At 42.8% G+C, this 23009-nt stretch overlaps 1 protein-coding gene and 1 pseudogene across 1 annotated transcript; one reads left to right on the top strand and one right to left on the bottom strand.

Moving 5' to 3' along the window:
• Positions 1–3087: 3087 nt before the first annotated feature.
• Positions 3088–3900, bottom strand: LOC118831781 (annotated as a pseudogene).
• Positions 3901–10923: 7023 nt separating this feature from the next.
• ALG1 (ALG1 chitobiosyldiphosphodolichol beta-mannosyltransferase) lies at positions 10924–22733 on the top strand. Its single transcript, XM_036739367.1, has 13 exons — positions 10924–11178; positions 15351–15428; positions 15537–15643; positions 16848–16996; positions 17362–17451; positions 17841–17951; positions 18313–18434; positions 18733–18771; positions 19415–19474; positions 19968–20078; positions 20885–20999; positions 21368–21443; positions 21630–22733. Exons 1-13 carry the CDS (start codon positions 10977–10979, stop codon positions 21759–21761), a joined length of 1392 nt encoding a protein of 463 aa, XP_036595262.1. The 5' UTR covers positions 10924–10976; the 3' UTR covers positions 21762–22733.
• Positions 22734–23009: the final 276 nt, after the last annotated feature.

The following is a 23009-nucleotide window of genomic DNA, read 5'->3' on the forward strand; positions in this document are numbered from 1 at the left end:
TGGGCCAGGCGAGAGAGTAAAGAACAGCTCCACTTATTTAACTGAGGGACAGGGCTTATATACCTTTTAGGCAAGCAGGATCAACAAATCTACATGCAAGACATTTGTTATAATGCATGACTTCCTTGTGCTTTTGTTCCCTTTTGCCATAAACAATATTGTGTTAATAGCCCACAGGTAGTGTTTAGCATGTGTATGCTGTGGGGGTATTAGAGAGAGCATGTGTATACCAAGGAGGCTTGGAGAGCCTTCATCCTAAAAAGCACATGTATGCCCAGGGGTGGTATGGAGAGCCCACTTGCCGAGTCATCAGCCCAAGGGCAAGAACAGGCCCCAGGGAAAACCTGGCCTGTATCTATATCCCAGAATGGACTTTCTCAGAGCTGGCCCTCTGCACGTGGTAGATGGGAGTTATGGAATCTGAAATACACCGCGTCATCATTTTCCAGAATGGAGTGAGCAGAATTTACCTTTCCCTGAGTGTTATTTTGGGAACAGCTACTTTAAATGTAACCTCTATGAGGCAAGAGAACACTTCTTATTTATCCACTGTTTTGCTTTTATAGCTCTACACAGCCTCACTCCAACCTGTCTTTCCAGCCTCATTAGATATTACTCTCTCCTGTACTTTGAGATCTAGCTAAGATGACCTTCCCTCTGTTCCTTACACAGAACACTCCATATCTAGTCTCCATATCTTTGTATTGACCCACCTACTTGCTTGGAATGCTCTCTTCTTACTTGAAACTCAAGTAAGACATAGCTCAAGCACCATCTTCTTTATGAAACCTGTCCTGATGCCCCTCAAATAGTAGAACCTTCCTCCCAAATTACCTTCTATTTTTATGTATTTGTTCAGTTTACACTATGTATTTGCATATTTGTTTTCTCCTTAATTAGAACATAAATTCTTTTTGAGTATAGCTTGTTTCATTCTTTGTATTTGTATCCCCAGCATCTGGCACAATTCATTGCACATACAAAGTGAATGATGTTTGTTGAATTCAAATAAATTTGGTTATTTGGAGGGACCAGTCACAGCAATAATTTTGCTGGATATAGTTAGTACTGTTATTATGGTCCTTTTCCTAGCTTTGCTATACCATATATCCAATGATAATCATTAATATCATTTGAACCTCAATAAGGGCCAGAGCCTGAACTAATCAACCAGAAGAAGCACCTCAGCCTAACAGATATCCCTTCTTTGTTCTCTGAATGAACTCAGAGAATGCCTCTTCCTGTGTCAACAAGGCCAGATGGAGCTGACTAAGAGCATTCTTCCTGTTTATGGCCATTAAGGATAAGGCCCTTAACCCAAGACACTATCTTGAATAGTGGGACTTTTCTTATCTTAATATTTTATGAACATATACTATGTTATGGCATGTTAATGGTAAAGAAAACACAGATATACTGGGTCGAAATTTTAATTGAAACTTTGTCAACTGTCTTACCTTATTGTATTTACCACCTAGTCAATTAAGAAAATTCCTTTCTCATACTATGGTTAAACATATATGGAGATCATAAATTTGAGTGACATAGAGATCCTGAGTTGGGATTGTTCTAAAATGTATTTAAGCCTTCTCATTCCTTTTATCAGACAGTCAGATTTTTTTGTAAGAAAACATTTTTTGAAGCCTTTATTTACAAAAGCTTTAAAAACAAGTAATACTTTCTGTTTCGCAAGTAACTTTTCTGGAGACGGACCACTCAGTTACAGCATCCTAACTCAACAAGAAAAGAATCTTAAAGTACAAGGGAACAAGCCAATCTGGCAAACAGCTAATACAACTTGAAATAAGTGCAGGTAACACACACACACACAACACACACACATACACACACACACACCATGACTTGCTGTCCATCATCATTTCTGAGTAACATTTAAGTTACCCATTACCAAAGTCTTCCTTCACATGCTCTAGCTTGCTCACATGCTCCTGTCTACATGGCTAAGAAAGTATTTCACAGTTATTCTGTCAATATATAGAAAATACGTAGCAAAGATATACACACAAAATAAACAAGCATTACACTCCTCAGGTGACTTTATTCATTCTAACCTGTCTTGTCGTTTTGTTGTTTTACAAGAAATCTCTTAATTATTTTTGTCTTAGTAGCAACTATAAAAGCATAATCTCGCCTCTTCTAATTTAATTTGGTATAAGACATACCTAAGGTGACTCGCTCTCTTTGGACTTACTGTGGAGTGGCCAAAACAAGGGCTTGGTAAAAATGACTCTATCACGGGGGAGGGGCGAGGGACAGCTGAGGGGAGGGTAAAAGGACCTAAGCAAAGGCGTGCCAGCACCACAGGGGTGCTGGCAGCTCTGGCACACAGGCAGAAAGCTGCCTCGAAGCACTTCTTCAGTCCCAAAGCCCATTCTGAGACTGATCCTAAACCCGCCAGGACTGGTGAGTGGGGCTCCAAAGCCCCAGGGACAGCAAGCAGGGGCTCAACCCTTCTGCAGCCCCTCTTTCCCTTTCCAAAGAACTTTGCCAAGTCAACAATTTGCAGCACAGTAAATAGACTCCGTTCCATGGGTCCAAAACAACAGAGTGCTATGTAAAACTGGAAAATGATCCACTTTCAGGCTAACAGCAAGGAAAGCTTGAACTTCTACTAAAACGGTGGATCTGAGTCACTCTCTAAAGTGCAAAATTGATGGTCCACAATCTCAAGTAGCTAAAGCACTTGCCTACTGGAAGGGACAGAAATGAAACAGGGCAATAAGTTACAGTCAGTGATTGTTAATCCAGGTATGGGGTACAAACTAAGACCAACTAGATATGTTTGCCAAAAGATTGAGTATAATACGGATGTTCCCCTTGGCCACACATGCTTACTAACAAACAGGTGGATTAATTCTACAGCCAAATTTAACCTGAAGACTCTTCTACTTATCAGGATCTATGGAAGGAATGGCCATAATTAGTACTGAAAGACAAAAGAAAACAGTTTGAGAAGTCAGGGTAAAAAAAGAAAAAGCCTTATTGTCTACTGTCCAAGGGATAAAACCCATATACAAGCCCATGTGTAGCTCCAAACACCAAAGCCTGTTGTCCATCTGTCTCATTTCATGACTGCTTGCTGGCCTCCTCTTCATATGCATTCCCTGTAGCATTCTGCACATAGGAGGAGTCCAAACCAAGGCAATACAAGTGCCCACAATACTTGGCATCATCGATGTGATGTTCAAAGAACATCTCCCTCATTTTGAAAAGGGCCATTCCTGTCAGTAACCAATCGGATCCTGCCTGGTGCTGTGGTCCTATCCGCTCCAACTCCAGCTGCTCAGCCACTTCCTGCTGGCCACCCTTGAGGTTCTTGCAGCTCTTCATGAGGTACTTAACATCATAGATGATAGGAAAGACCAGTCAGAGGATCTCAAAGAAGTCTAGCTCTTCTTCAGGCAAGTTAGAGTTGGTTGGGATTTTGACTAAATAGCAAAGTCATAACCACTGTGAAATGAAAGCCACTTGACATCCTCACACAGCATGATGCCCAATGTCATGAAAAGTTCTACAAAATCCTGTGACTCAATCCCTTCTTCCTCATGCTTTTTGAACTGGATTCCAGAGGTTGTTAGGAGCTCTATGGAGTCCTGGGCATGCACATCCTCCGTTAAATTAAACTCGAAGTTGAACTGCCGTGTTGAAGTTCCTGGAGGGTATTCTCCTTGCTCATTCATAAATGTTAATCCAAGCTGAATTATCTTTAGCAAGTCTACATTACATCTCAATAGTTGGTACTAATAGACAGACAGCATTACTTCTGAATTCTCCAATGGGTCTTGCAACCACATCTGGAAACTCAGTGTCCACGGCATCAAGGTTGCAAGCCCAAACTTCACAAAATCTTTGGCTATGATCTATAGTCACTGCTGGCATAGTGCGAACACAAAGCGTTTAATGCCAACAAGCATCAAAATATTACACTTGATTAAAGAATCATTTTACAAAATAAGTTTTCTTATTCTTTATTTTTGTACTTCTGCTGGTGCTAATGCAGTCATCTTGCTCCTCTGCCTCATCCTCACCATAGAGTCAAGTCTCAGCGGAGGTCCCATAGATACTTCTCACTGGCCCAGGAGAAGGGGGTGCAGGAACTGAGCGACCCAGACAGTCAGATTTTATCTGCCTCCGTGCATGCATGTATTCTGCTAGCTTTACAGAAATAAAACAATATGAATTTATCACCTAGCCTGTTTGCCTCTTTTAACTAAACTTTCAGGTCCACCTACAAGACTGTTGCCTCTCTTTTTCTAATCTCTTTCTTGAGGAGTATATGTAACTTAGAGTTGTGTTCCATTTTCAGCAGGTTTATAATTACCCATTTTTAGTTGCCTTTTGGTCACTGTGAAACCTTAATGGGGCTGATGGGGTACAGGCTCCAGGAGACCCCTTGAACTCTCTATGAATCTTCCCACTTGATGAGGCATTTGCCTGAGGCCATAAGCCCTTCATTATCTCTAGGCCCAAATCTCTAGGTTACTCTTAACCTAGCCTAGCTCTCCATGGTCGGCTACTTCCCACCCCTGATCCTATCAAAATATCTATGCCCAAATCTGTTACCCTTAAACTAGCCAAACCTTAAGTGGTCTGTTATCTCCAGGTAGCTTTCAGCTACTTCTTAACCTTAATCCCATTCTCTTGGTTCCTGGAGTCTGACCTCACCCCAGTCCCATCAAGATCCCCCTTAGACTCCTCCTCAAGACCCTCCCTAAACCCCTCCTCTCATCCCCACAGAACTACTCCTGGATCCCTCCCACAACCTTTCTGTATATAAGATCCATCTTGCCTCCATGAAGACACTCAGATTCAATCTAGCTCAGTAGATTGTGAAAACAAGCATCACAAATGATGAGATTTCTTATGACTCTACCCAATATGGGGAATCTTTAATAAACTTTGTTTTTCTTTGACTGTAAGAACGCTTGAGTCGAATTCATTCAAGCAGGACCTGGCGTATTGGTATTTTAGGGTCTCAAGCACCCCCAAATCTCATCATATTGTTCCCTGACCTCATTAGGGCCTGATAATGGTTGATGACTGTTTTGAAAGGTGACAAAGGAAGTCACCCAAGGCTGTGACTGCCATAGCTGTAATATGGAAAGAATATCCATTTTTGGAGAAAGACTTTTGTTAGGCCAGACAACTAGGTTTGCTTTTCAATGCTGCTTAAGGGCTTAGGCATGGAAATCTAACCTGATGTGATAATTTGTTACATTTATTTAGAAGGAGTCTCAAACTGTCACTCGTGCTGTTTTATTCATGTTAACAACCCCCTTAGGAAGATTTGAGGGAATCAAAGTTGTTTTCCTATTTTAAGGAAGTGAAGAGAATATACCTGGTCTAGATTCATCTAGAAATGGATAGAGTGAAAATTGTCTTGCTCCTTCTGAATCCTCCTATCCCATACCATTTCTTCTGTTGCTACTAACTTAAATGGGTTTTTTTTAACATGTAGTCTTAGATTTAGTTTACTTTGTTAACTCCTATGACCTCTAAGAGGAGTCTGTGAGAAATACAGTTGTGGGGATCACAGGGTTTCCTGGGCAGGGCCAAACCCTGAGGCAGAACCACATGATGATCTCTTAGTCTGTGGGGATCACAGGACTTCCTTAGGCAGGGTCAGAAAGTAAGCCTGAGACGTGCTTCCACAACTCATTGCTTTCCTGGTAACGTAAACTTAGGAAGATCCATGTGATTTGCCCATTCTCACCCCAAGAACTCAGGACCAGAGTGCGCAGAGGAAGGAATTTATTACGTTCCTCAAGAGAGAGCAGGTACAGTACTCGCTAGGAACATTCCCACTGATACAGAATCAGGAGTGGGGGTAACCAGTTCCTCCACCCCTGTTTGAGTTAGGGTTAGTTTACATTCTTTACTTTTCTACATACTTTTCTTAAGTTATACAGTTTACATAGGTAAGATAGTAAGGCTACAGAAGCAAAAGTGAAGTTAGTTAGTTCTATCTTCCTTGTCTGAGTTAGGATTAACCTACATTCTTTATTTCCCTACCTTCCCTCTTTAACATATACAAATTATGCAGATCAGTAGACCTGGACACTTGGCCAAGACCTGATCCTTGAACTGACATGATAAGCTTGAACTGGTTCAACCAGTTTAACCTCTCTAGCTTCCCTGACACCAGGATGGCCATTGTCTTGGTAAATAAACACAAGTTGGGACAAGTCTCTAATTTGATATTTGTGAAAGTTTTATTCCACTCTTGGTATGCAATAAGAGTCGATGATGATTATCATTGTCATAATAGTGCTAAAAACAAATTCATTGTCTGGACTAGACACCTGATGCTGAACCTATTTCTCATGTTCAGCAGTGAGTATCGACCTACCACCACCTAAAGACTTTAATTCACTCTGCAAAAACACGATGTTAAGAGAAATTACTTTAAAGAATGTTCCATAAGAATAATGTTATAAATGAATGATTTGCCAAACAGATGTGTAGTGGGGTTTAGTTACAGTTTGTCAATGGTATTACCGAGAAAATTTAGTTAGGGCTACCTCATATGAGGTATGATGGCTATCTGTGTTGCTTCTCATTCCTCTTCTCTGTATATTCTTGAATTGTGTGAGTATCCCAAAAGAGGAGGAGGATGTACACTCATCTGTAGAATAGAAAGCAGCTCATGCTATTTTCCATGAAGAGGCATGACATTTTTTAATGTGTATTTTCAAATTGTCATGTGGACATGCTGAATTTTAGAGGCAGCTAGCTGGCACAGTGGATAAAGCACTGGGCCTAGAGTCAGGAAAACCCAAGTTCAAATCCTACCTCAGACACTTATTAGCTGGATAACTGGATAACTCCAGGCAAGTTACTTAACTACCATATGCCTCAGTTTCTTCATCTGTAAAATGGGGATAATGATAGAAGCTACCCCACTAACTTGTTGTGAGGATCAAATAATACTTGCAAAGTGCTTGGCACATAGTAGGTGCTTAATAAATGCATATAAAAACTTCCTAATAGAATATTTCTGGATACAGAAACAATCCATTGGGATTCTTAAAGTCAGTCAACCAACCAACAAGCATTTGTTAAGCACTTACTTTGTGCCAGGCACTGGGCTAGTTGCTGGGGCTGTATATACCAAAAAAAGCCATCCAAAAACAACCAACCCAAAAAATTTTTTAAAAACCCAACATTCCTGACATGAACTAGTTTACTTTCTATCATGAGAGATGGCATATATAAAATATATACTCTGTTATATAAAAACATACATAAACATATACTCTTTTATATAAAAGAGTAACTATAGGCTCTGTAAGAAAGTCTTTTGAACCTATGAAGAATACAATTAGCATTTAGGCAAATTAGGAAGGCGTTGTGTTTGAGGTGTGTCTTCACTATGGCTTGAAGGACGTTAAGGATTCTGGGTTGGAGGAGAGAAGGAAGCACATTACATGCATAGGAGATGGCCAATGCTTAAGACAAAAGATGGAATGCCATGTGTGAGGAGCAGATATAATTCTAGTTTTGTCGTGGTCTAGGTGTGAGGAATGTGCTTAGTCTAGAAAGAACAAAACTTGTTGTGAAGCCAGGAAAGTTCTCATTTTATTTTAGCCAATCACTCTACATTCCTAGTGAATGGGTACCTCCTGTTTGGAGAGTATGCTTGCTCAGACAAATGCGACATTTTTTTATGCTGTTTCCAATTCGAATTTCCTCCCTTGCTCTCCGTTGGCTAGACGCAACCTCCTGAACTGCCCACTTCATGCCTCCATCAAATAGCTTGTTAAGCATGAGTGAAAGCTTCTAACCTGTTACCTGATCAGAGGCCTGGTTCTGCTAGGTCAATGCTCTGATTAGAACCAGTCACCTTTGACTTTCATTCTGTTATCACTTAAAGCTGGGAGTACTTTTAATTCTGTGGAAACTAAATTCCTTCTTTTGTTTCCCACATAGGGGTGCTGGGAACCCTGATATTCAAGGGCAAAAGGCCTTTTTTAAGTCGAAGACAAGGTTTATTTAAACACCAGTTGGAGTGGGCGAGATTCCTCGTGAGTCTGCTATTGGCCAGATTTTAAGAATCTGAGCATTTGTATCGCTAATGCAAGCAGGCCAGATTTTTAAGGAATCTGCACAATTTAACGGGGGCAAAAAGGATACATATACAGAAAGACTGTAGGAAGATCTGAATGTGGTCAAGGAGTGGCCAATAGCTTGGGGTAACTGGGAGGTAACAGAGAAGGGGTCTAGTTGGAAATAAGGAGTGGTGGGGCCAGGTGCAGACAATGAGGACCACCACAAAAGGGCAGTTAAAAGGATTATACTGGGATGGACCGGGTGCCTCAGGCAAATGCTAGAGACTTGGTTGAGGGGCTTTGGGGTTCTTCTTGGGGTCCAGTGTAAATCCTATACCCCATCAGTGTAACTAGACCGTAGAGTTCCAACACAGAGTATTGTATAATAAGGTTGGAAAAAGAGTTTGGGGCCAAGTTGTGAAGGACTTTAAAAGCCAAATGGAGTAACTTATGTTTTATCCTATACGTAAATGGAAAGTCATGAGAGTTTGTTGAGTAGGGGAATGACAGTCAGATCTGAATTTAAGCAAAATTGCTTTGGCAATTTGGAGAAGGAAGAGACTTGAGAGAAATTAGAACCCAAGTTGAAGACTTGGGGGGTATATTCATAACTGGGGGGGGGTATGATCTGGATAATTATTCAGGAAAGGAATCCAAGAAGTAATCAGACAGGTGGGAAGAAAACCAGGAGAGAGCAGGGTTATGAAAAACTATGGAGGAAAGTTAATTAGGAAGGAGAATGTTGGTTAACGGTGTAAAATGCAGCAGAGGGGCCAATGAGAACCAAGAAAAGACAGTCAGATTTGTTAATTAAGAAATCACTGATAACTTTGGAGATCAGTTTCAGTTAAGTAAATGAGGACAGAAGCCAGATTGCAAAGGGTTGAGGAGTGAATGAGAGGAAAGGAAATGGAAGCTAAGACTTTTGCTGAGAAATGGAGTTTGAAAGAGATGGTAGGGTCTAGTGCATTTCTTTTAAGAATGGGTGGACTTGGGCTAAGTGGAGAAGGAACCAGTAAATAGGGAGAATTTGAAAATTAGAGACTTTGAGAATACAATCTCCTGGAGAAGATGGGAAGGGATGGAATCTAGGCCATAAGCAGAGGGGCTGGTCTTGGCATTATCAGAGGCTGGAGGAAAGGAATATCCAGTGAGGGGTGATGTCAACGAATTGTGAGATGAAGAGAAGGGGAGAAAAGGGAGCCCAAGGTCTCAAACTTCCTCAGAAAAATAAGAGGTGAGGTCCTCTACCTGAGGAGGTGGATGGAAGAGAAGGGGTGGGACGCTTGAGGAAGTAAAAGATTTAGAATAGCTATTGTTGGGAGTAGGATAGGAGCAGGGGTGTGTTGGAACCTGCTTATACCAGCTCATTTGAACTGATTGTTAAATTTTCATTGTCAGCTGGAATTGTACCTTAGAAATTGGCTAACTACAAATCAGGGTTTGATTTATTGTGTTGTTGATTGTCTACACCAGAGAGGTCAAACAGGAAGCTAAAGGTTGATGTTCTGCCCACCACACTCCCCAGCGTAGCCTGAACCACATTAAAATGTAATTGGGAAATATTTACCAACATAAATAAAAATCCAACAGAGCGTAGATAACATTGCTAAGTGGTTTTCTGAGTCCATATACAGCCGGGCAGGGATCCTAATATGCAGTTTAGTGACCCGAAGGCTATTTGTGTTTGATATCACTGGTCTTGATTTAAGTATGGAGAAAATGTTAATAAACCCAATTAAAGTTTTGTTTTTGGAGAGCCAGGTGTTAAACATATACCAGCACATCTCTGAATAGGGAATCAATTAGGAAGGAGTGTAAGGGTTGTGCTGTTGCAATGAGGGTCCAGGTGGGATTAGATTAACATTAATGTGTAAAATACATATTCAGCTTGGCTAAATTATTTCTTTAAACACCATTCAGCAAAATTCGAGTCGGAGAAAAGGAGGCGGATAGTGGGAGTAACCCAGAGCTAGGGTTTGGCAAAGGATGAGCAGGGAAAGGACCAGGAGATGAGGAGTTAGACATTAGATGACTGGTGGGAGTTGAACTAGCAGAGTCTAGATTGAGAAGGATGGGGAGAAGGGATCATAGGGTTGTTGACCTCGAGCTGGGACTTTAGAAGTCATCTGCATGTTTTAATGCACCATTTTTACAGCTAATGGAAACTGGGCTCTAGAGATGTTTAGTGACTGCCCCAATGTCACTAAACTAGCCACACGGTGACTAAATGGCAGAGTCAAGTCACCTGGTCTAAGAGCAGATTTCGGGGTGACGATGAGCAGTGAGGCTGTGAGAGTCAGGCCTGGAGCTCTAGCGCTCAGAGGCTGAGATGGGAGCTTTGTCTTGATCAGGACAGCTAGGCAGGGAAACCTGGGTTCAAATGCAGACTCACACCTTGCTAGCTGTGAGACCCTGGGCAAGTCGCTTCATTTTTCTGTGTGTTTCGAGTTGCACTCGATGAGCTCTAAAGCCCCTTCCAGCTCTAGATCTATTTTCCTTCGTTCCTGCGATCCGACAACAATTCCTTTTAATCGGAAAGCTCCCGGCCAGGAGCCCCCAGAGTGTGGGGATTGAGGGTGGGGGGAGTGGGACCCTGGCGGAGATCTCGTGAAAGGCTGTGCTTGGCGAACCGACTTCAGCACCACTAGGTTACACAACCCCAGAGGCCACGCTGCAAGCCTGCAAGCTCCTTCGCCCTGGCGCCAGGTCCGGATCCCACTAAGTCTCCTCGAAGGCCCCGCCCCTTTTCGCCAGCCTTAGCTCTTGGTCTTCTCTAGGAATACAGCACCCCCACCCCGAGGTCTGCGCCTGCGCACGTCGTCCCCCTCCTGGCCCTACCCCTCCGCGGTCCAGAGCAGGAACAACAGCACGTGACGGGGCACGTGACTTCCTGGGTCCGCCAAGATGGCGGCCTCCATCTTGGCTCTCATTCTGCTAGCCCTGGTATTGGGGTCCCTGCTGCTCTTATGGCGGGCGCGGCGGGGGCCTCGGGTCCGGAGCGTATGCGTAGTGGTGGTCGGGGACGTGGGCCGCAGTCCCCGGATGCAGTACCACGCGCTGTCCCTGGCCCGGCGCGGCTTCGATGTGACCCTGCTGGGATACCGTGGTGAGCGCTCGGGTTCCCGGGTGGCCGGATGTGGATAAAACCCTGGGGGTTTTTCCTGCTTGCCCCGTCTTGAGGCTCTGAGGTCAAGAAGTTCTTTAGTTCCAAGGCCTACTTCAGACTCGACCTCCAAGCAGCCACCCCTCCCACCTACATCCCCAGTCATCCACCCGCGAGTTTTCATTTACGTGTTTCGTGTAATTGGCGCTGTTCTGTCAGCGTGGCGCTCCGGGAGGGCAGAGGCCTTGCCCTTTCTTTGGTCTTCTCTCCTTCACTTAGAAGCAGATGCTGCTTATCGGGGATGGTGACTTCCGTGAAAGGGGTCTGCGCTGGCTTCTCAGCCTCCTTGCACACGCAGCGACCACCATTGAATGTGTTTATTTCAGCCCTAGCATTTACAGCCTCTGCCCTTAAAGAGCTTACAGTCCAGTGGAGAAATGAACTAGGCACACAGATAACGATAATACGAGTCAGACTAGTCAGAAAGAGTACATTGGGGATCCCAGGATACGGGGTTCATTGCTGGGGGCGGGGCAGGTCAATAGGGAAATCTTTGTGGGGCAGGTAGCGGTTGTGCTGGGTTTTGGAGGAGGTGAAGAGTGTTAATAGGTGGAAATGTAGTAAGGGGTGGAGTGAGGTTGGAATCTGTTATAGACATTGGAAACTGTACAAAGGTTCCAGGCAGAAGTAGAATGAAAGAGTGAGTAGATCAAATTTGGCTTGTCCTATCGTATGTGAAGGGTAGGTAGCTGGGGAAGACTGGAAAGCTCAGTTAGTACCAGACTGGGGAGCTCTTGGAATACCAGGATATTTCTTCTAGAGTTTAGTGCATTTGTGATCTCATCAAGTTGGGTCCTTCCTCCATCAGTGCAAATTACAGCCCCCTCTATGCCTTCTCATCTTGTTTTACTTAATCACATTTTCTGTGCATCCTCAGCAAGGGCTCAGCCTAATGTTCTGGGGACCTTTCTCTAGATCTCTGAACCTGGTGTAAATAACATGGGGCAGCATGGCGTAGTGGATAGAGAGCTGGCCTTGAAGCCAGGAAGACTTGGTTTTGTTTTTTTCAAGGTCCACTTTTTAAACAGGCTGCTGTGTGACTCCGACTTCTCAGTGCTTTAGGCAACTAGGACACTGTAAGTTGCTGAAAACTTGCATACCTGCATTGGTAGAGGGAACTTCCTCATCTGGGAGCTCTCTGTATCCTAATAAAATCACATGTCCAGTTCCCGTCCCTGATTATTTATTAACCCCCTGCTACATGCCAGTCACTGTGGTAGATACTGGGAATATGAAAACAAGAATTTACTAAGTGTGGCAGTACTGGGGATACCCAGGCAAAAACACAGACCCTGCCCTCAAGCAGCTCACATTCTGGTGGGGGAGAAAACATATGAAAAATTGTACATATAAGATATGCACAGTGTAAATAGGAGAGGGAAGGCACTGGCAATGGGGAGGAGTGAGTGAGGCACCCCACAGTAGGTGGGATTTGAGCTGAGTCAGGAAGGAAGCCTTGAAGGCAGATGTGAGGAGGGAAGAACATTCCAGGCATGAGGCATGGAGTCTAAAGATAGAGGATCAGCTCAAGGAACAGCAAGAAGGCCAGTGTCCTTAGATTGTAGAATATGTGGAAGGAGTAAAATGTAAGAAAACTGGAATGGTAAGAAGGGGCCAGACCTTTAAAAAGCCAAAGAGACAATTTTATGTTTAATCCTAGAAGTCATAGAGAACCACTGGAGCTTATTGGCTGTGTGGAGGCATATGTGTGTGTGTGTGTGTGTGATGGTCAGACCTCTTCTTTAGGAAGAGGACTTTAGCAGCTGAGTGGAGAATAGATTGGAGTAGGAAGAGACTTGAGGCACAGAAACCAACCAGAGGACTGTTACAATAACGTAGATGTTAGGTGATGTGGAATTGCACCATGATGGTGTCTGAGTGAATAGAGAGAGGAGAATGAATCCAAGAGAGGTTGTACAGGTGATTATGTGGAGGTAAGTGTGAGTGAGGATTTCCGGATGCCGCCTAGGGAAGAAGGGGGAACTCTAAATGAATGGCCTCCGTTTTTTCAGTGAAGTCTAAGGCAAGGTCCTCAGCTCAGAGGGCGGCAGTAGGAAGCTTGAGGAAGGATAACAGGTTTGGAATAGCTACTATGATGAGTGAAGTAGCACTCGATTTGGGAGGTATAAAAGGATTGCCTTGCATAATGAGGGTCCAGATGGGATTATATAACATAAAATCATAGTAGACCCAGTCAGTATGGTTTCATGATTTTCCCTAGTTCCATTCAGTAGCATGTGAAAGGAACAAAGATGGTAGGAATAATCTGAGGTTGAGGTTTGGGAGTCCTGATACGTAATAGGACAAGGGGCCCAGGGACCTTAGTGTATAGTATAGTGTAGAACTGGTTCACCAAGGAATGAGTATAGGGAAGGGAGGAGAGTGCAGCCAGTTTGGAAGTGATGACCTGGGAAAGAACTGAGGATGGAGGGAATAGAGGTCATGATGAGGATGAAGAACAAGGTTAGGGGTCTAAGGCAGAGGGTAAGATGGGATGATAAAAGATTATGATCAAAAGGAATTTCAAGAGTTCAAGATCTTGAAAGTACAACACCTGTGAGTGATGACAAGCTCAAAGGTACGACCGTCCCTGGGTGTAGCTGAAGTGGAGTGGGAGGAATAGGCCATGGAAATTGAGAGATCTCAACCCTTAAGGATCTTGCATTTTCTTTGGCAAGACGGGGAGGGAACAACTTGTACATAGAAAATTAAGTATGAAATCTGTACAAAGTAATTCCCAGCACGTGGTCTGTCCTTTGCTTGTTTTCAGTATATTACTGGTCCACCTTCTTTTTCTGACTTACATCTCTCTGATGATATCATCAACACTGCTTCTGCTGGACATTTCTTCCTTGATAATATGTTGCAGCCTACTCAAACCCACCATGTGCCTCTTTCATTGCCTTCACCTGCAACATAACTTTCAAGGAGATGAGTGACTCACCATGGCTTATGGCCATATTGGGTTACTGGAATAATATTGATGTTAATAAGAAAGACCTTTTTTCAGAGAGAAGTTCAGGGTCATTAAAGACAATGAACAATTTCCTCAATGCAGTTTGTTCTTGCTTGATTAATTCTCTTTTTCCTGCTCAGTTCTGGGTCTAGTTCCTTGTCCATCTGCATGCAATGTTTTTTTCAAGATATATGGACTAATGGACCAATTCTGTGGGGTGTCCATCTAACTTCAGATCAGAGTTGGGACAGTAGTCGGACTTTTTCTTTTCTTCATGTATAGTTGGGCTGAATTCTTTTGAGCGATCATTTTATTTCATTTAGTTATCTCTGAAGTGCTGAACAAAACCCAGTTCTATTTGGATTCAGGGCTATAAGCTCTTGGAGGGCAGGGACTTCATTTTTGTCTTAGTATCCCCAGTGTTGGGTACGTAGTAGGTCTCCATAATTACTTGTTGTTTGATTGGACATTCTCCATGACAGTAACAAATATCTTTATTGAATATGTATCTTCATACTTTAGGCTTTTAAAAACTTTAATCAAAGGGTTACTTAACATAGGTATTTCTACTATGGCATCTTTCAAGGAATCTTGCATGATTTTAACTTGTGCATGAGCGACTCCTTGTTGAATGAGAGCCTTTTGCTGTATTCAGTCAAATGGAGCAAAACCAGTAGATAATATTGGCCCTGCAGTCTCTGTATCTTTTGGACTACTGTGTATATACAGATATAGGTGGGAAAGACTTCATAAGGCTCTGAACTGGGGTGAAAGCAGTAGAAATGGAAAGGAAGGATAGTTGCAGGAGATAGTCTAAAGAGAGGATTAAAGAATTTAACAGTGAAGGACAGAGGAGGAAGTCTGAGGAGTAAAGAATGACTGAATTTTAAGCTTGAGTCACTAGAAGAACAGTAGTGCTAGCCACTGAATTGGGGAATCAGACGGAAGGGCTGGCTTTGGAGGCAAGATGATGAATTTGGATTTGCACATGTTGAATTGGAGATGTTGGTAGCCCATGCAGGTGGAGGGCAGAAAGGCAGTTAGAAATGCTGTCCTGAAGTTTAGGGGAGTATTGGGCTTAGGTTGAGCCTGGAGATAGGGGTGTGGGAGCTAGCTGCACACTGTCCTCATTGAACTTGACTGTGATCTCTGTTTTCAGGCTCCAAACCTCATGATGAACTCCTAAGCAATGAGAAAATTCATATTTTGCACATGCCTGAAGTTAATCGAATCCCAGGTAAGATTTGTTCATTTTTTTAGTTGTCCTTTTTGAGACAGGAAGTAGAGTAAAAATGCTGGGAGAACCAATTACATTTGATTCCTACAACTGTTCTTTGACTTTCAGTTGCTCCCCGTACCTTTCAGTATGTGATAAAAGTTGTCATCCAGGCAGTGCATCTTCTGTATGCCTTGCTTTTAAAGACTCCTCGAGTGGGTTATATTTTACTCCAGGTAGGTGTTACTCAGTTCCTCATATGAAAAGTCACTTTACAGCATTTACCAATGATGATTTGGGTGTCGAGGGATTATAGCTGTGTGGCAGCCTTTTGTTTTCTTCCTGTTTTCACTTTGTCAGTCCTTTGGTGTTGCAACATTATCAGTGGGATTTCTTAACAATTAAGGATTGTGCTTCCTTCTGGGTGTTGGATATTGTATCAACAATCCGGCTAGCAGCTGCTGTGGGGGTGTAAAATCAACAACCACCAGCTCACAGAACGCTGCAAAAGCCCAGGTTCTTTTGATCTGCTTTACTAAGGAAAGCAACGTTAAGGGGTTAACAAGCTTACTTTAATTCAGCATACAAATATTCACTTAGTTCAGGGGAAAAAGCCAGCACCCTGAACTTCAGAGCAAATACAAATTACATCGACAGACAGCCCAAATACAATTCATAGTTACCAAGATCTAAGTCCAGCCCGGAAGCTCATAACAAGGGCTGGCCCAGAGTCATGTGCCTGCTGTGGTTCAGAGCTCTGAAAAAGGAAAGCCAACCCCTGGTTTTATATCCTTTTCAGGGTCAACGGCAAGTCACACATGCGACTCAACCCATGTGACCTGAAATCGTTACAAAGAGGCGACCTAAACCCACGTGGCCTAAAAGCCTCTGATGTCACAAACATGTCACTCAAACCCATGTAAGCTAGGCTTTCCCTTGAGGCAAGGAGGTTGCCAAGGACTCCTAATTTAATCAAGGAAATAAAGGCCAAACTCTTCAAAGGCACTTGGTTGAACTAAGTGCTAAGAGCCCGTTTTGATTGCCAACACAGATATATAAGCCCATGAGTGTGAAAGTGACACCTTCCTAGTGGGGGTTGGGGTACATAGTAATTCTCATGTGCTCCCGGTAAATCTCTTAGCTCTAGGTGCTCTTTTTTCTGTTATTTCTGTCCTGCCATCTTGGCAAGTTTGTTCGCTCCCTGGAAGACTATAGGTGGTTAGGAGTATGAACTCTGGGACTATTAATCATAGTCCCATGCATCTTCTCCATAAAGTTCAACACTAAGAGATTTGGGGAATTTTTCTGTTCAGTCACAGTGGCTGTTATTAGGGTAGCCTGTTTCTTGGTTATGGGATCAATTTAAATTGGGTTTGAGTTATGTCCAAGTCCTGCACTTCAAAATTTCTTGCTTTTGATTTGACTTTGTCTCTTTCACAGAATCCACCTGGCCTGCCCAGCATTGCTGTGTGCTGGGTTGTGTGTTGTCTCCGTGGGAGCAAGCTGGTTATTGATTGGCACAATTACGGCTATACTATGATGGGTCTGACACATGGCTTTGCCCACCCTCTTGTACAGCTGGCTAAGTGGTGAGGGGGGCAGTAGGATCTGGGGATTGGATTTGGATGAAAGGTGATAAACATGACACAGCTGGAGGATGACTGGGGAAGGAGCATTAGTGCAGAGAGGCATGGCAGCTTGTTTTTTGCTTTGAGGGAGGGTTAGATGAGGAACCAAAAAATCCACTCGAGTAGAGCCCCAGGACAGTATCTGCACAGACCTGGACTGCTTCCCACAAGTGACCTGGATAAGGCTACTCTTGGCATTCAATTCCTGGTTCCCTGAGATGGTTAATTACAAAGCTTGAATATTTAGTCACTGACTGACCATAAGCAAACGTGGTAGTGATGGACTGGGCCCTGGTATAGGAATGTGACAAATGTATCTTTCCCAGGTATGAAAAGCTCTGTGGCCGCCTTTCAGATCTGAACTTGTGTGTGACCAATGCGATGAGAGAAGATCTGGCAAAGAACTGGAATATAAGGTATGCAAGGCCCTTGGATTGGACAATTAGGATTGGAAGGAGAAGGGGAAAGGTTCACTGTATGGGGAACTATGTGCTCAGGAATGTTTGCAAAGGATTTTGAAAACACCGGGCACAAGGGTATATTTACTAGCTATATTAGTATGTAGAAGGAGCAGGGTAAGTAAAACCTTTCCTCATCCACTCAGATGGTTCGATTTATCTTGAAACATCTCTGGAGATTTCTTTGAAAGATTCTGAGCTCTGACTGCTCCTGAGTAGGAAGGGAAAAGGGAATGTAATTTTCTTGAGCCCTGAGCCTTTCCTCCTAATCTCTACATTTCCCTGGTCCTTCCCAGGTTTCTACTTCCTGGTCTTCTCTCTAAAGCTTCTCAATGATCTTATTGCAGAGCTGTGACCGTCTATGACAAGCCAGCCTCATTTTTTACAAATAGTCCCTTAGAGATACAACATCGGCTGTTCATGAAACTGGGCCACACCTACTTCCCATTCAGAGCAAGGTATGTTTCCTATATACCCCAAGTGGTTAGGTTGTTCTCTCACTTGAACCTGTAATCTTTGTCACAGTTTAAAAGAATTCAGATAGGGTAAGAGTAGTGTTGACATTTCTCCCCCCTTATCTCTGGGGCTTTTGATGACAAGAAAGTCTGTTGGTGTATGTCACCTTGGGGGTCTCATAAGGATGAATAAGACTCTTGTTGGCTTGAGTGCCTGGTCCAGGACTTCTGTCTGGGGAACTGCTCTGCTTACAATGGTACAGGGAGGTGAACCACATTGGTTTCTCAAGGACTCTGTCCACATCAAAGAGATGTTGGTTGGATCTGAGCATTTGGTAATGTCCTTATCTCTGTCTCTATTTAGCACAGAACCCTTGGACCCAGCCTTTGAGAGATCTGCATTCACTGAGCTCAATCCTAGGAGTGGGAAGGTGACACAACTTGATGGGCGGCCAGCTTTGCTGGTCAGCAGCACGAGCTGGACAGGTCTTGAGGTCTCTTTGAACTGGACACTATAGTATTGTCTCTAAGGGCCTGTAATACTGAGGCTTTTTTTTTTAGGGGAAGTGGCGGGAGGGGCTACTTATGCTTGAGCATAAGTCATATTATAGTTACTGGGATCACTGGGTTGGGATTGGGGAGGAACATCATACTCTATTCAGGAGCACAAAAGCAGTATCCTTTTGGGGCTTCAGCATGGGCTGCTGCCTAAGGCACAAGTAAGGGAAGCAGCATTAAGAAATAGACCTGACTGGTTAAATGCTGTTTTTGTTTCTTATTTCAGAAGATGAGGATTTCTCCATCTTGCTGAAAGCTTTAGAAAGTAAGTGTGTTTTTGTGATCGTGGGTGTCTTTTTGTCGAGAACTATTAGAATAAAGCTATTCTTGGTTTCCTTTGCATCACATTACTCTTGGGTAGTGGTTGTTGAAGACTGGATGGGTGACCCAGCCAGGTGTGGACAACGTTGCCCCTCTCAGTCTTACTGAGCTGCTTGGCACTGGACCTATGATATCACCTTAAAGATTAGAACCCCCGAAGTTAAATAGCTTGAGCCACAGGCTCAGAATCAAGTAAATATTATGTTCCTCTCCTTCAGTGTATCTGATCCAATGTGATTTAATGCATGTGATCCAATCAGTCGTGGTCAGGAGGTCTGGTGACCAGGGTTGGCATTTTGGCTTCTTGCCTTTGGAGCTTGACTCTTCCCTTTTTCTACTGACACATTCTCTTTGCTTTTGTATCAACAGAGAGGCCCCATTGCTCTCTGTTGGGAAAGTTTCCTCAAAACCCAGTTTGTTTCTCTAACATCTCCTTTCTAAGCTCTTGCTCCTCCTCAAGAAAGAGCCGACTTAAGGGGTGAAGTAACAGGACTACTTGCTGGAATTTAGGTTTCCTCTTGGGAGGGCTAATGTTTCATCCACCTCTTTTCACTTCAAACACCTGATTATCCTTTTTTATTCTTTAGGGTTCGAACAGTGGATCATTGGTGGAGCAAACCTCCCATCTCTAGTCTGTGTGATAACAGGTGCTCGTGTCTACTTGTGTTTTCATCTCTGGGCATGGTGAATGTCAGTCAAGCAATATTTAAAATTTCATAAGAGACATACAGGGAAGCTACTTTGGATTCGATTTCAAAAAGTTCATCTTGTGGGTATTAAAAGGGATTAGTTGTTTGCTTGGTAGGATGCCTGACCAATCTGTACCCTGCCCGCTTTTTGACTGATGGTAGTGAGATGCGGGAGGGGGGGGCGGGAGGAGTTGGCTTGACTAGTGAGTCAGTCTCCTGAATTTCTTAAGGTTCTTTGGGTTTTTTATTTTATTTATAAATGGGAGCAAGAAAGGATTCTGACTTAGAAAGCCAGACTGAGTACCATAAAGTAATAAGTTTCTGTGAGAGGGGCTCTTATTTCCAATGTAGGATTGCTAAATGAGGGTTGAAGGGTGCTCAGGTTTTGGGATGTATTTGCAAGGAACAGAGAGAGTGAAGAGCAATAACTGTGTTTTCCTGTTCACCAAAGGGAAGGGGCCTCTTAAAGAGCATTATAGTCAAATCATCAGCCAGATGGGCCTCAAGCACATTCAGATCTGCACACCATGGTTGGAAGCTGAAGATTACCCTTTGCTTCTGGGTAAGAGAAGCCTATGGAAAACAGACTTGTCCTCTAAATGGAATGACACTTATAGATTATGGACTTGTGAGTCACCAAGCAAAAAGCTTGTTTAGTGACAGTAAATAGACCCTTTTTTAAAGTTTTGGGAAGAGGTGCCTGAGGGCTGGGCGCAGCCAGTTTTATGCTGAATTTGCATAAAACAAGGCTTCATTAAGTACCATATGAGACTCCACAGATTGAGGTGTCTGTCTCCTCTGTCCTCCACTCTCAGAAATCCCTTTGTAGTCTGCCAATAAAGAAGAGAGTGTTCTCTCTTCTCTCTGAATCTTCTATTCCTTTATTCTTGTCTGAAGGGCTGGGCTTGGCATTATAGGATTTTACTTCTCGCTCTATTTTTTAGCCCTGGATTCTCTTATCACTAACTTCCAAGAAAACTTAAGTATTCTGTCTTTTGAGCACAAATCTGTGAGGCACTTATTTATTAATTAATTATTTGCAGCTTTTCCTAGAGAAATGGAAATAGAAATCTATCCTGCCTTTGAAAAAAAACTTTCTCTTTAGTGGAGATCCTTAGAATTATTTTATTTCTTTGTAAATATCAGCTTCCTGTAGTCTGTACTTATCAGCATGTTCTTCTAGTGGCTTTTGTGAACACTCCCTTTGGGGTCCTTTTAAGCAAGATGGTTGGAGATCTTGCTACTTTAACCCATATCCCAGGGGTCACCCTACAAAACCAGTAGTTCTAGTCTGTAGAGCCCTTTTAGGATTGTTTTATAGACTGGTTTACCCTTTTTAAATTGTTTCTTTTTTCCCTAATTTGGCAGGATCAGCAGACCTTGGTGTCTGCCTCCACAAATCCTCCAGTGGCTTGGATCTTCCCATGAAGGTGGTGGATATGTTTGGATGCTGCTTACCAGTTTGTGCAATACACTTCCAGTGGTAGGGATTTTAGAATTTGTACGTTGTAAAGCAAGGGGGAAGGGTTTGTGAACGTTCCCTAGTAGAGTACCTGAAGCATTTCCATGGACTTAGAGCTTCTGTAGGTGAACTGAACTCCAGATGCAGTCTGAGCCTGTCACTGTTTCACAGGCAGCATACCCTCTATGGAGTGTAACCACCAGTGTGGCTGAGCCTGTCTTTGAGGGTTGACTCTTACCTCTATTTATCAGATCCACAGTGTAACAAACAAATAAAACATTTTTCTCATTCGGTTTGCCCTTGGACATAAAAGATCATTACAGGGTGGTGCAGTGATCCTCTGTTTCTTCCAAGGCTGGTTTCAGTTCTCCCATGATCCTTTTTTGCAGTTTACATGAACTTGTGAAACATGAAGAAAATGGTCTGGTGTTTATGGACTCTGAGGAGCTTGCAGATCAGCTGAAGGTAGAGTTGCTGGGCTTGGACTCTTCCATCCCACTGCATCATAGCCTCATCCTCATCTGTCTAGTCTCATTTGGGAATGGTGTCCTTGGGGGGAATGGTAAAAGAAAGCTTACTGCCTGATGAGGGGAGGGAGAAGAGGCTAAGCACAATGTAGTGGGGCCTTCATCTTTTGTTTCTCTTTTGTAGATGCTCTTCTCAGAATTTTCCAGTCCTGATAACAAACTGAACCAGTTCAGAAAAAACCTTAAGGAATCAAAGCAGCCTCGCTGGGATGAGAGCTGGGAGCGGACTGTGTTCCCATTGTTTACTCACACCTGAGGTGTTTGGCCAAAGACTCTAAATCAGTAAACATCTTTTAAGTAAGAACTTACTGTGAACAACACACCATGCTAAGGTGCTGTAGATAAAGTTGAAAAAATTACATTCTTGTCCTTAAGTGATATGGAGTTTTACTCGGGGACAAAACATGTCCATGAACTATAATATATTAGAAAATGATTAGACATATAGGAGAGATAAAAGAATGTCTTGAGATTCAGAGAGGATCTAATTCTTGTGGAGGGGATTATGAAAAACTTCATGGAAGAAATATCTGAACTAGGCTATGAAAAATAACAGTATCTTACATTCATGTAACACTTGAAGTTTTCCAAAGGCAAAGCAATGATTAGCAGGAAAGAAGCAGGGCCTGAACCAGAGTAGTAGGAGTGGAAAGGAGGTGACTGTTATTTTGGGAAGTGAAAGGATAATTTCAGAGATGACAGAGATGTTTTAAGCTGGAGAAGACAGGAATGTTCATACACAGAGAAAAAAACAGGAAGAAGAATAGACTTTGGGGGGGCAACACAAGTTTAGTTTTATTTATTAAAAATTGTTTTTATTTACAAGCATTTTCTCTTTCTCTCATCCTTCTCCTATCCCCAACCCCCATATTGACAAAATCAATTTTTAAAAAACCCTCGTAACACATATACATAGCCAAGCAAAATAAATTCCTGCAAAAAATTATGCCTTATTGTGTTGTTGTTAGAGGGGGGCAGCATGCTTCATCATAGGTAGGTCCTCTGGAATTCTAGTTTGTCATTGCATTGATGGGAGTTCTCAGGTCTTTAAAGGTGTCTCTTTTAATGCTGTCATATGCCATCTAGTTCTGCTCACTTCAGTCTGTATCACTTGATACAGGTTTTTCCTATTTTCTCTTGAAATGTCCATTTTACTACTTTCTATGGTGCAATAAAATTCTATTCCATTCACATACCACAGTTTATTTAGTTGTTCCCCAGTTGATGGGCAGCCCCTTATTTTCTAGTTTTTTGCTAATATAAATAAAGTTACTATAAATATTTTTGTAGATAGAGCACTAGACCTGGAGTCAGGAAGACCTGAGTTCAAATGCAGCCTCAAACATTTACTAGCTGTGTCACCCTGAACAAGTCACTTGAACACCACCTCAGTTTCCTTATCCATAAAATAGGAATAATAATAATAGCACCTACCTTCCAGCATTGTTGTGATGATCAAATGATAAAATATAAAGTGCTTTGCCATCCTTAAAGCACGTTGGAT

Source organism: Trichosurus vulpecula, chromosome 9 (assembly GCF_011100635.1).
Source record: "Trichosurus vulpecula isolate mTriVul1 chromosome 9, mTriVul1.pri, whole genome shotgun sequence".
Taxonomy (NCBI): domain Eukaryota; kingdom Metazoa; phylum Chordata; class Mammalia; order Diprotodontia; family Phalangeridae; genus Trichosurus; species Trichosurus vulpecula.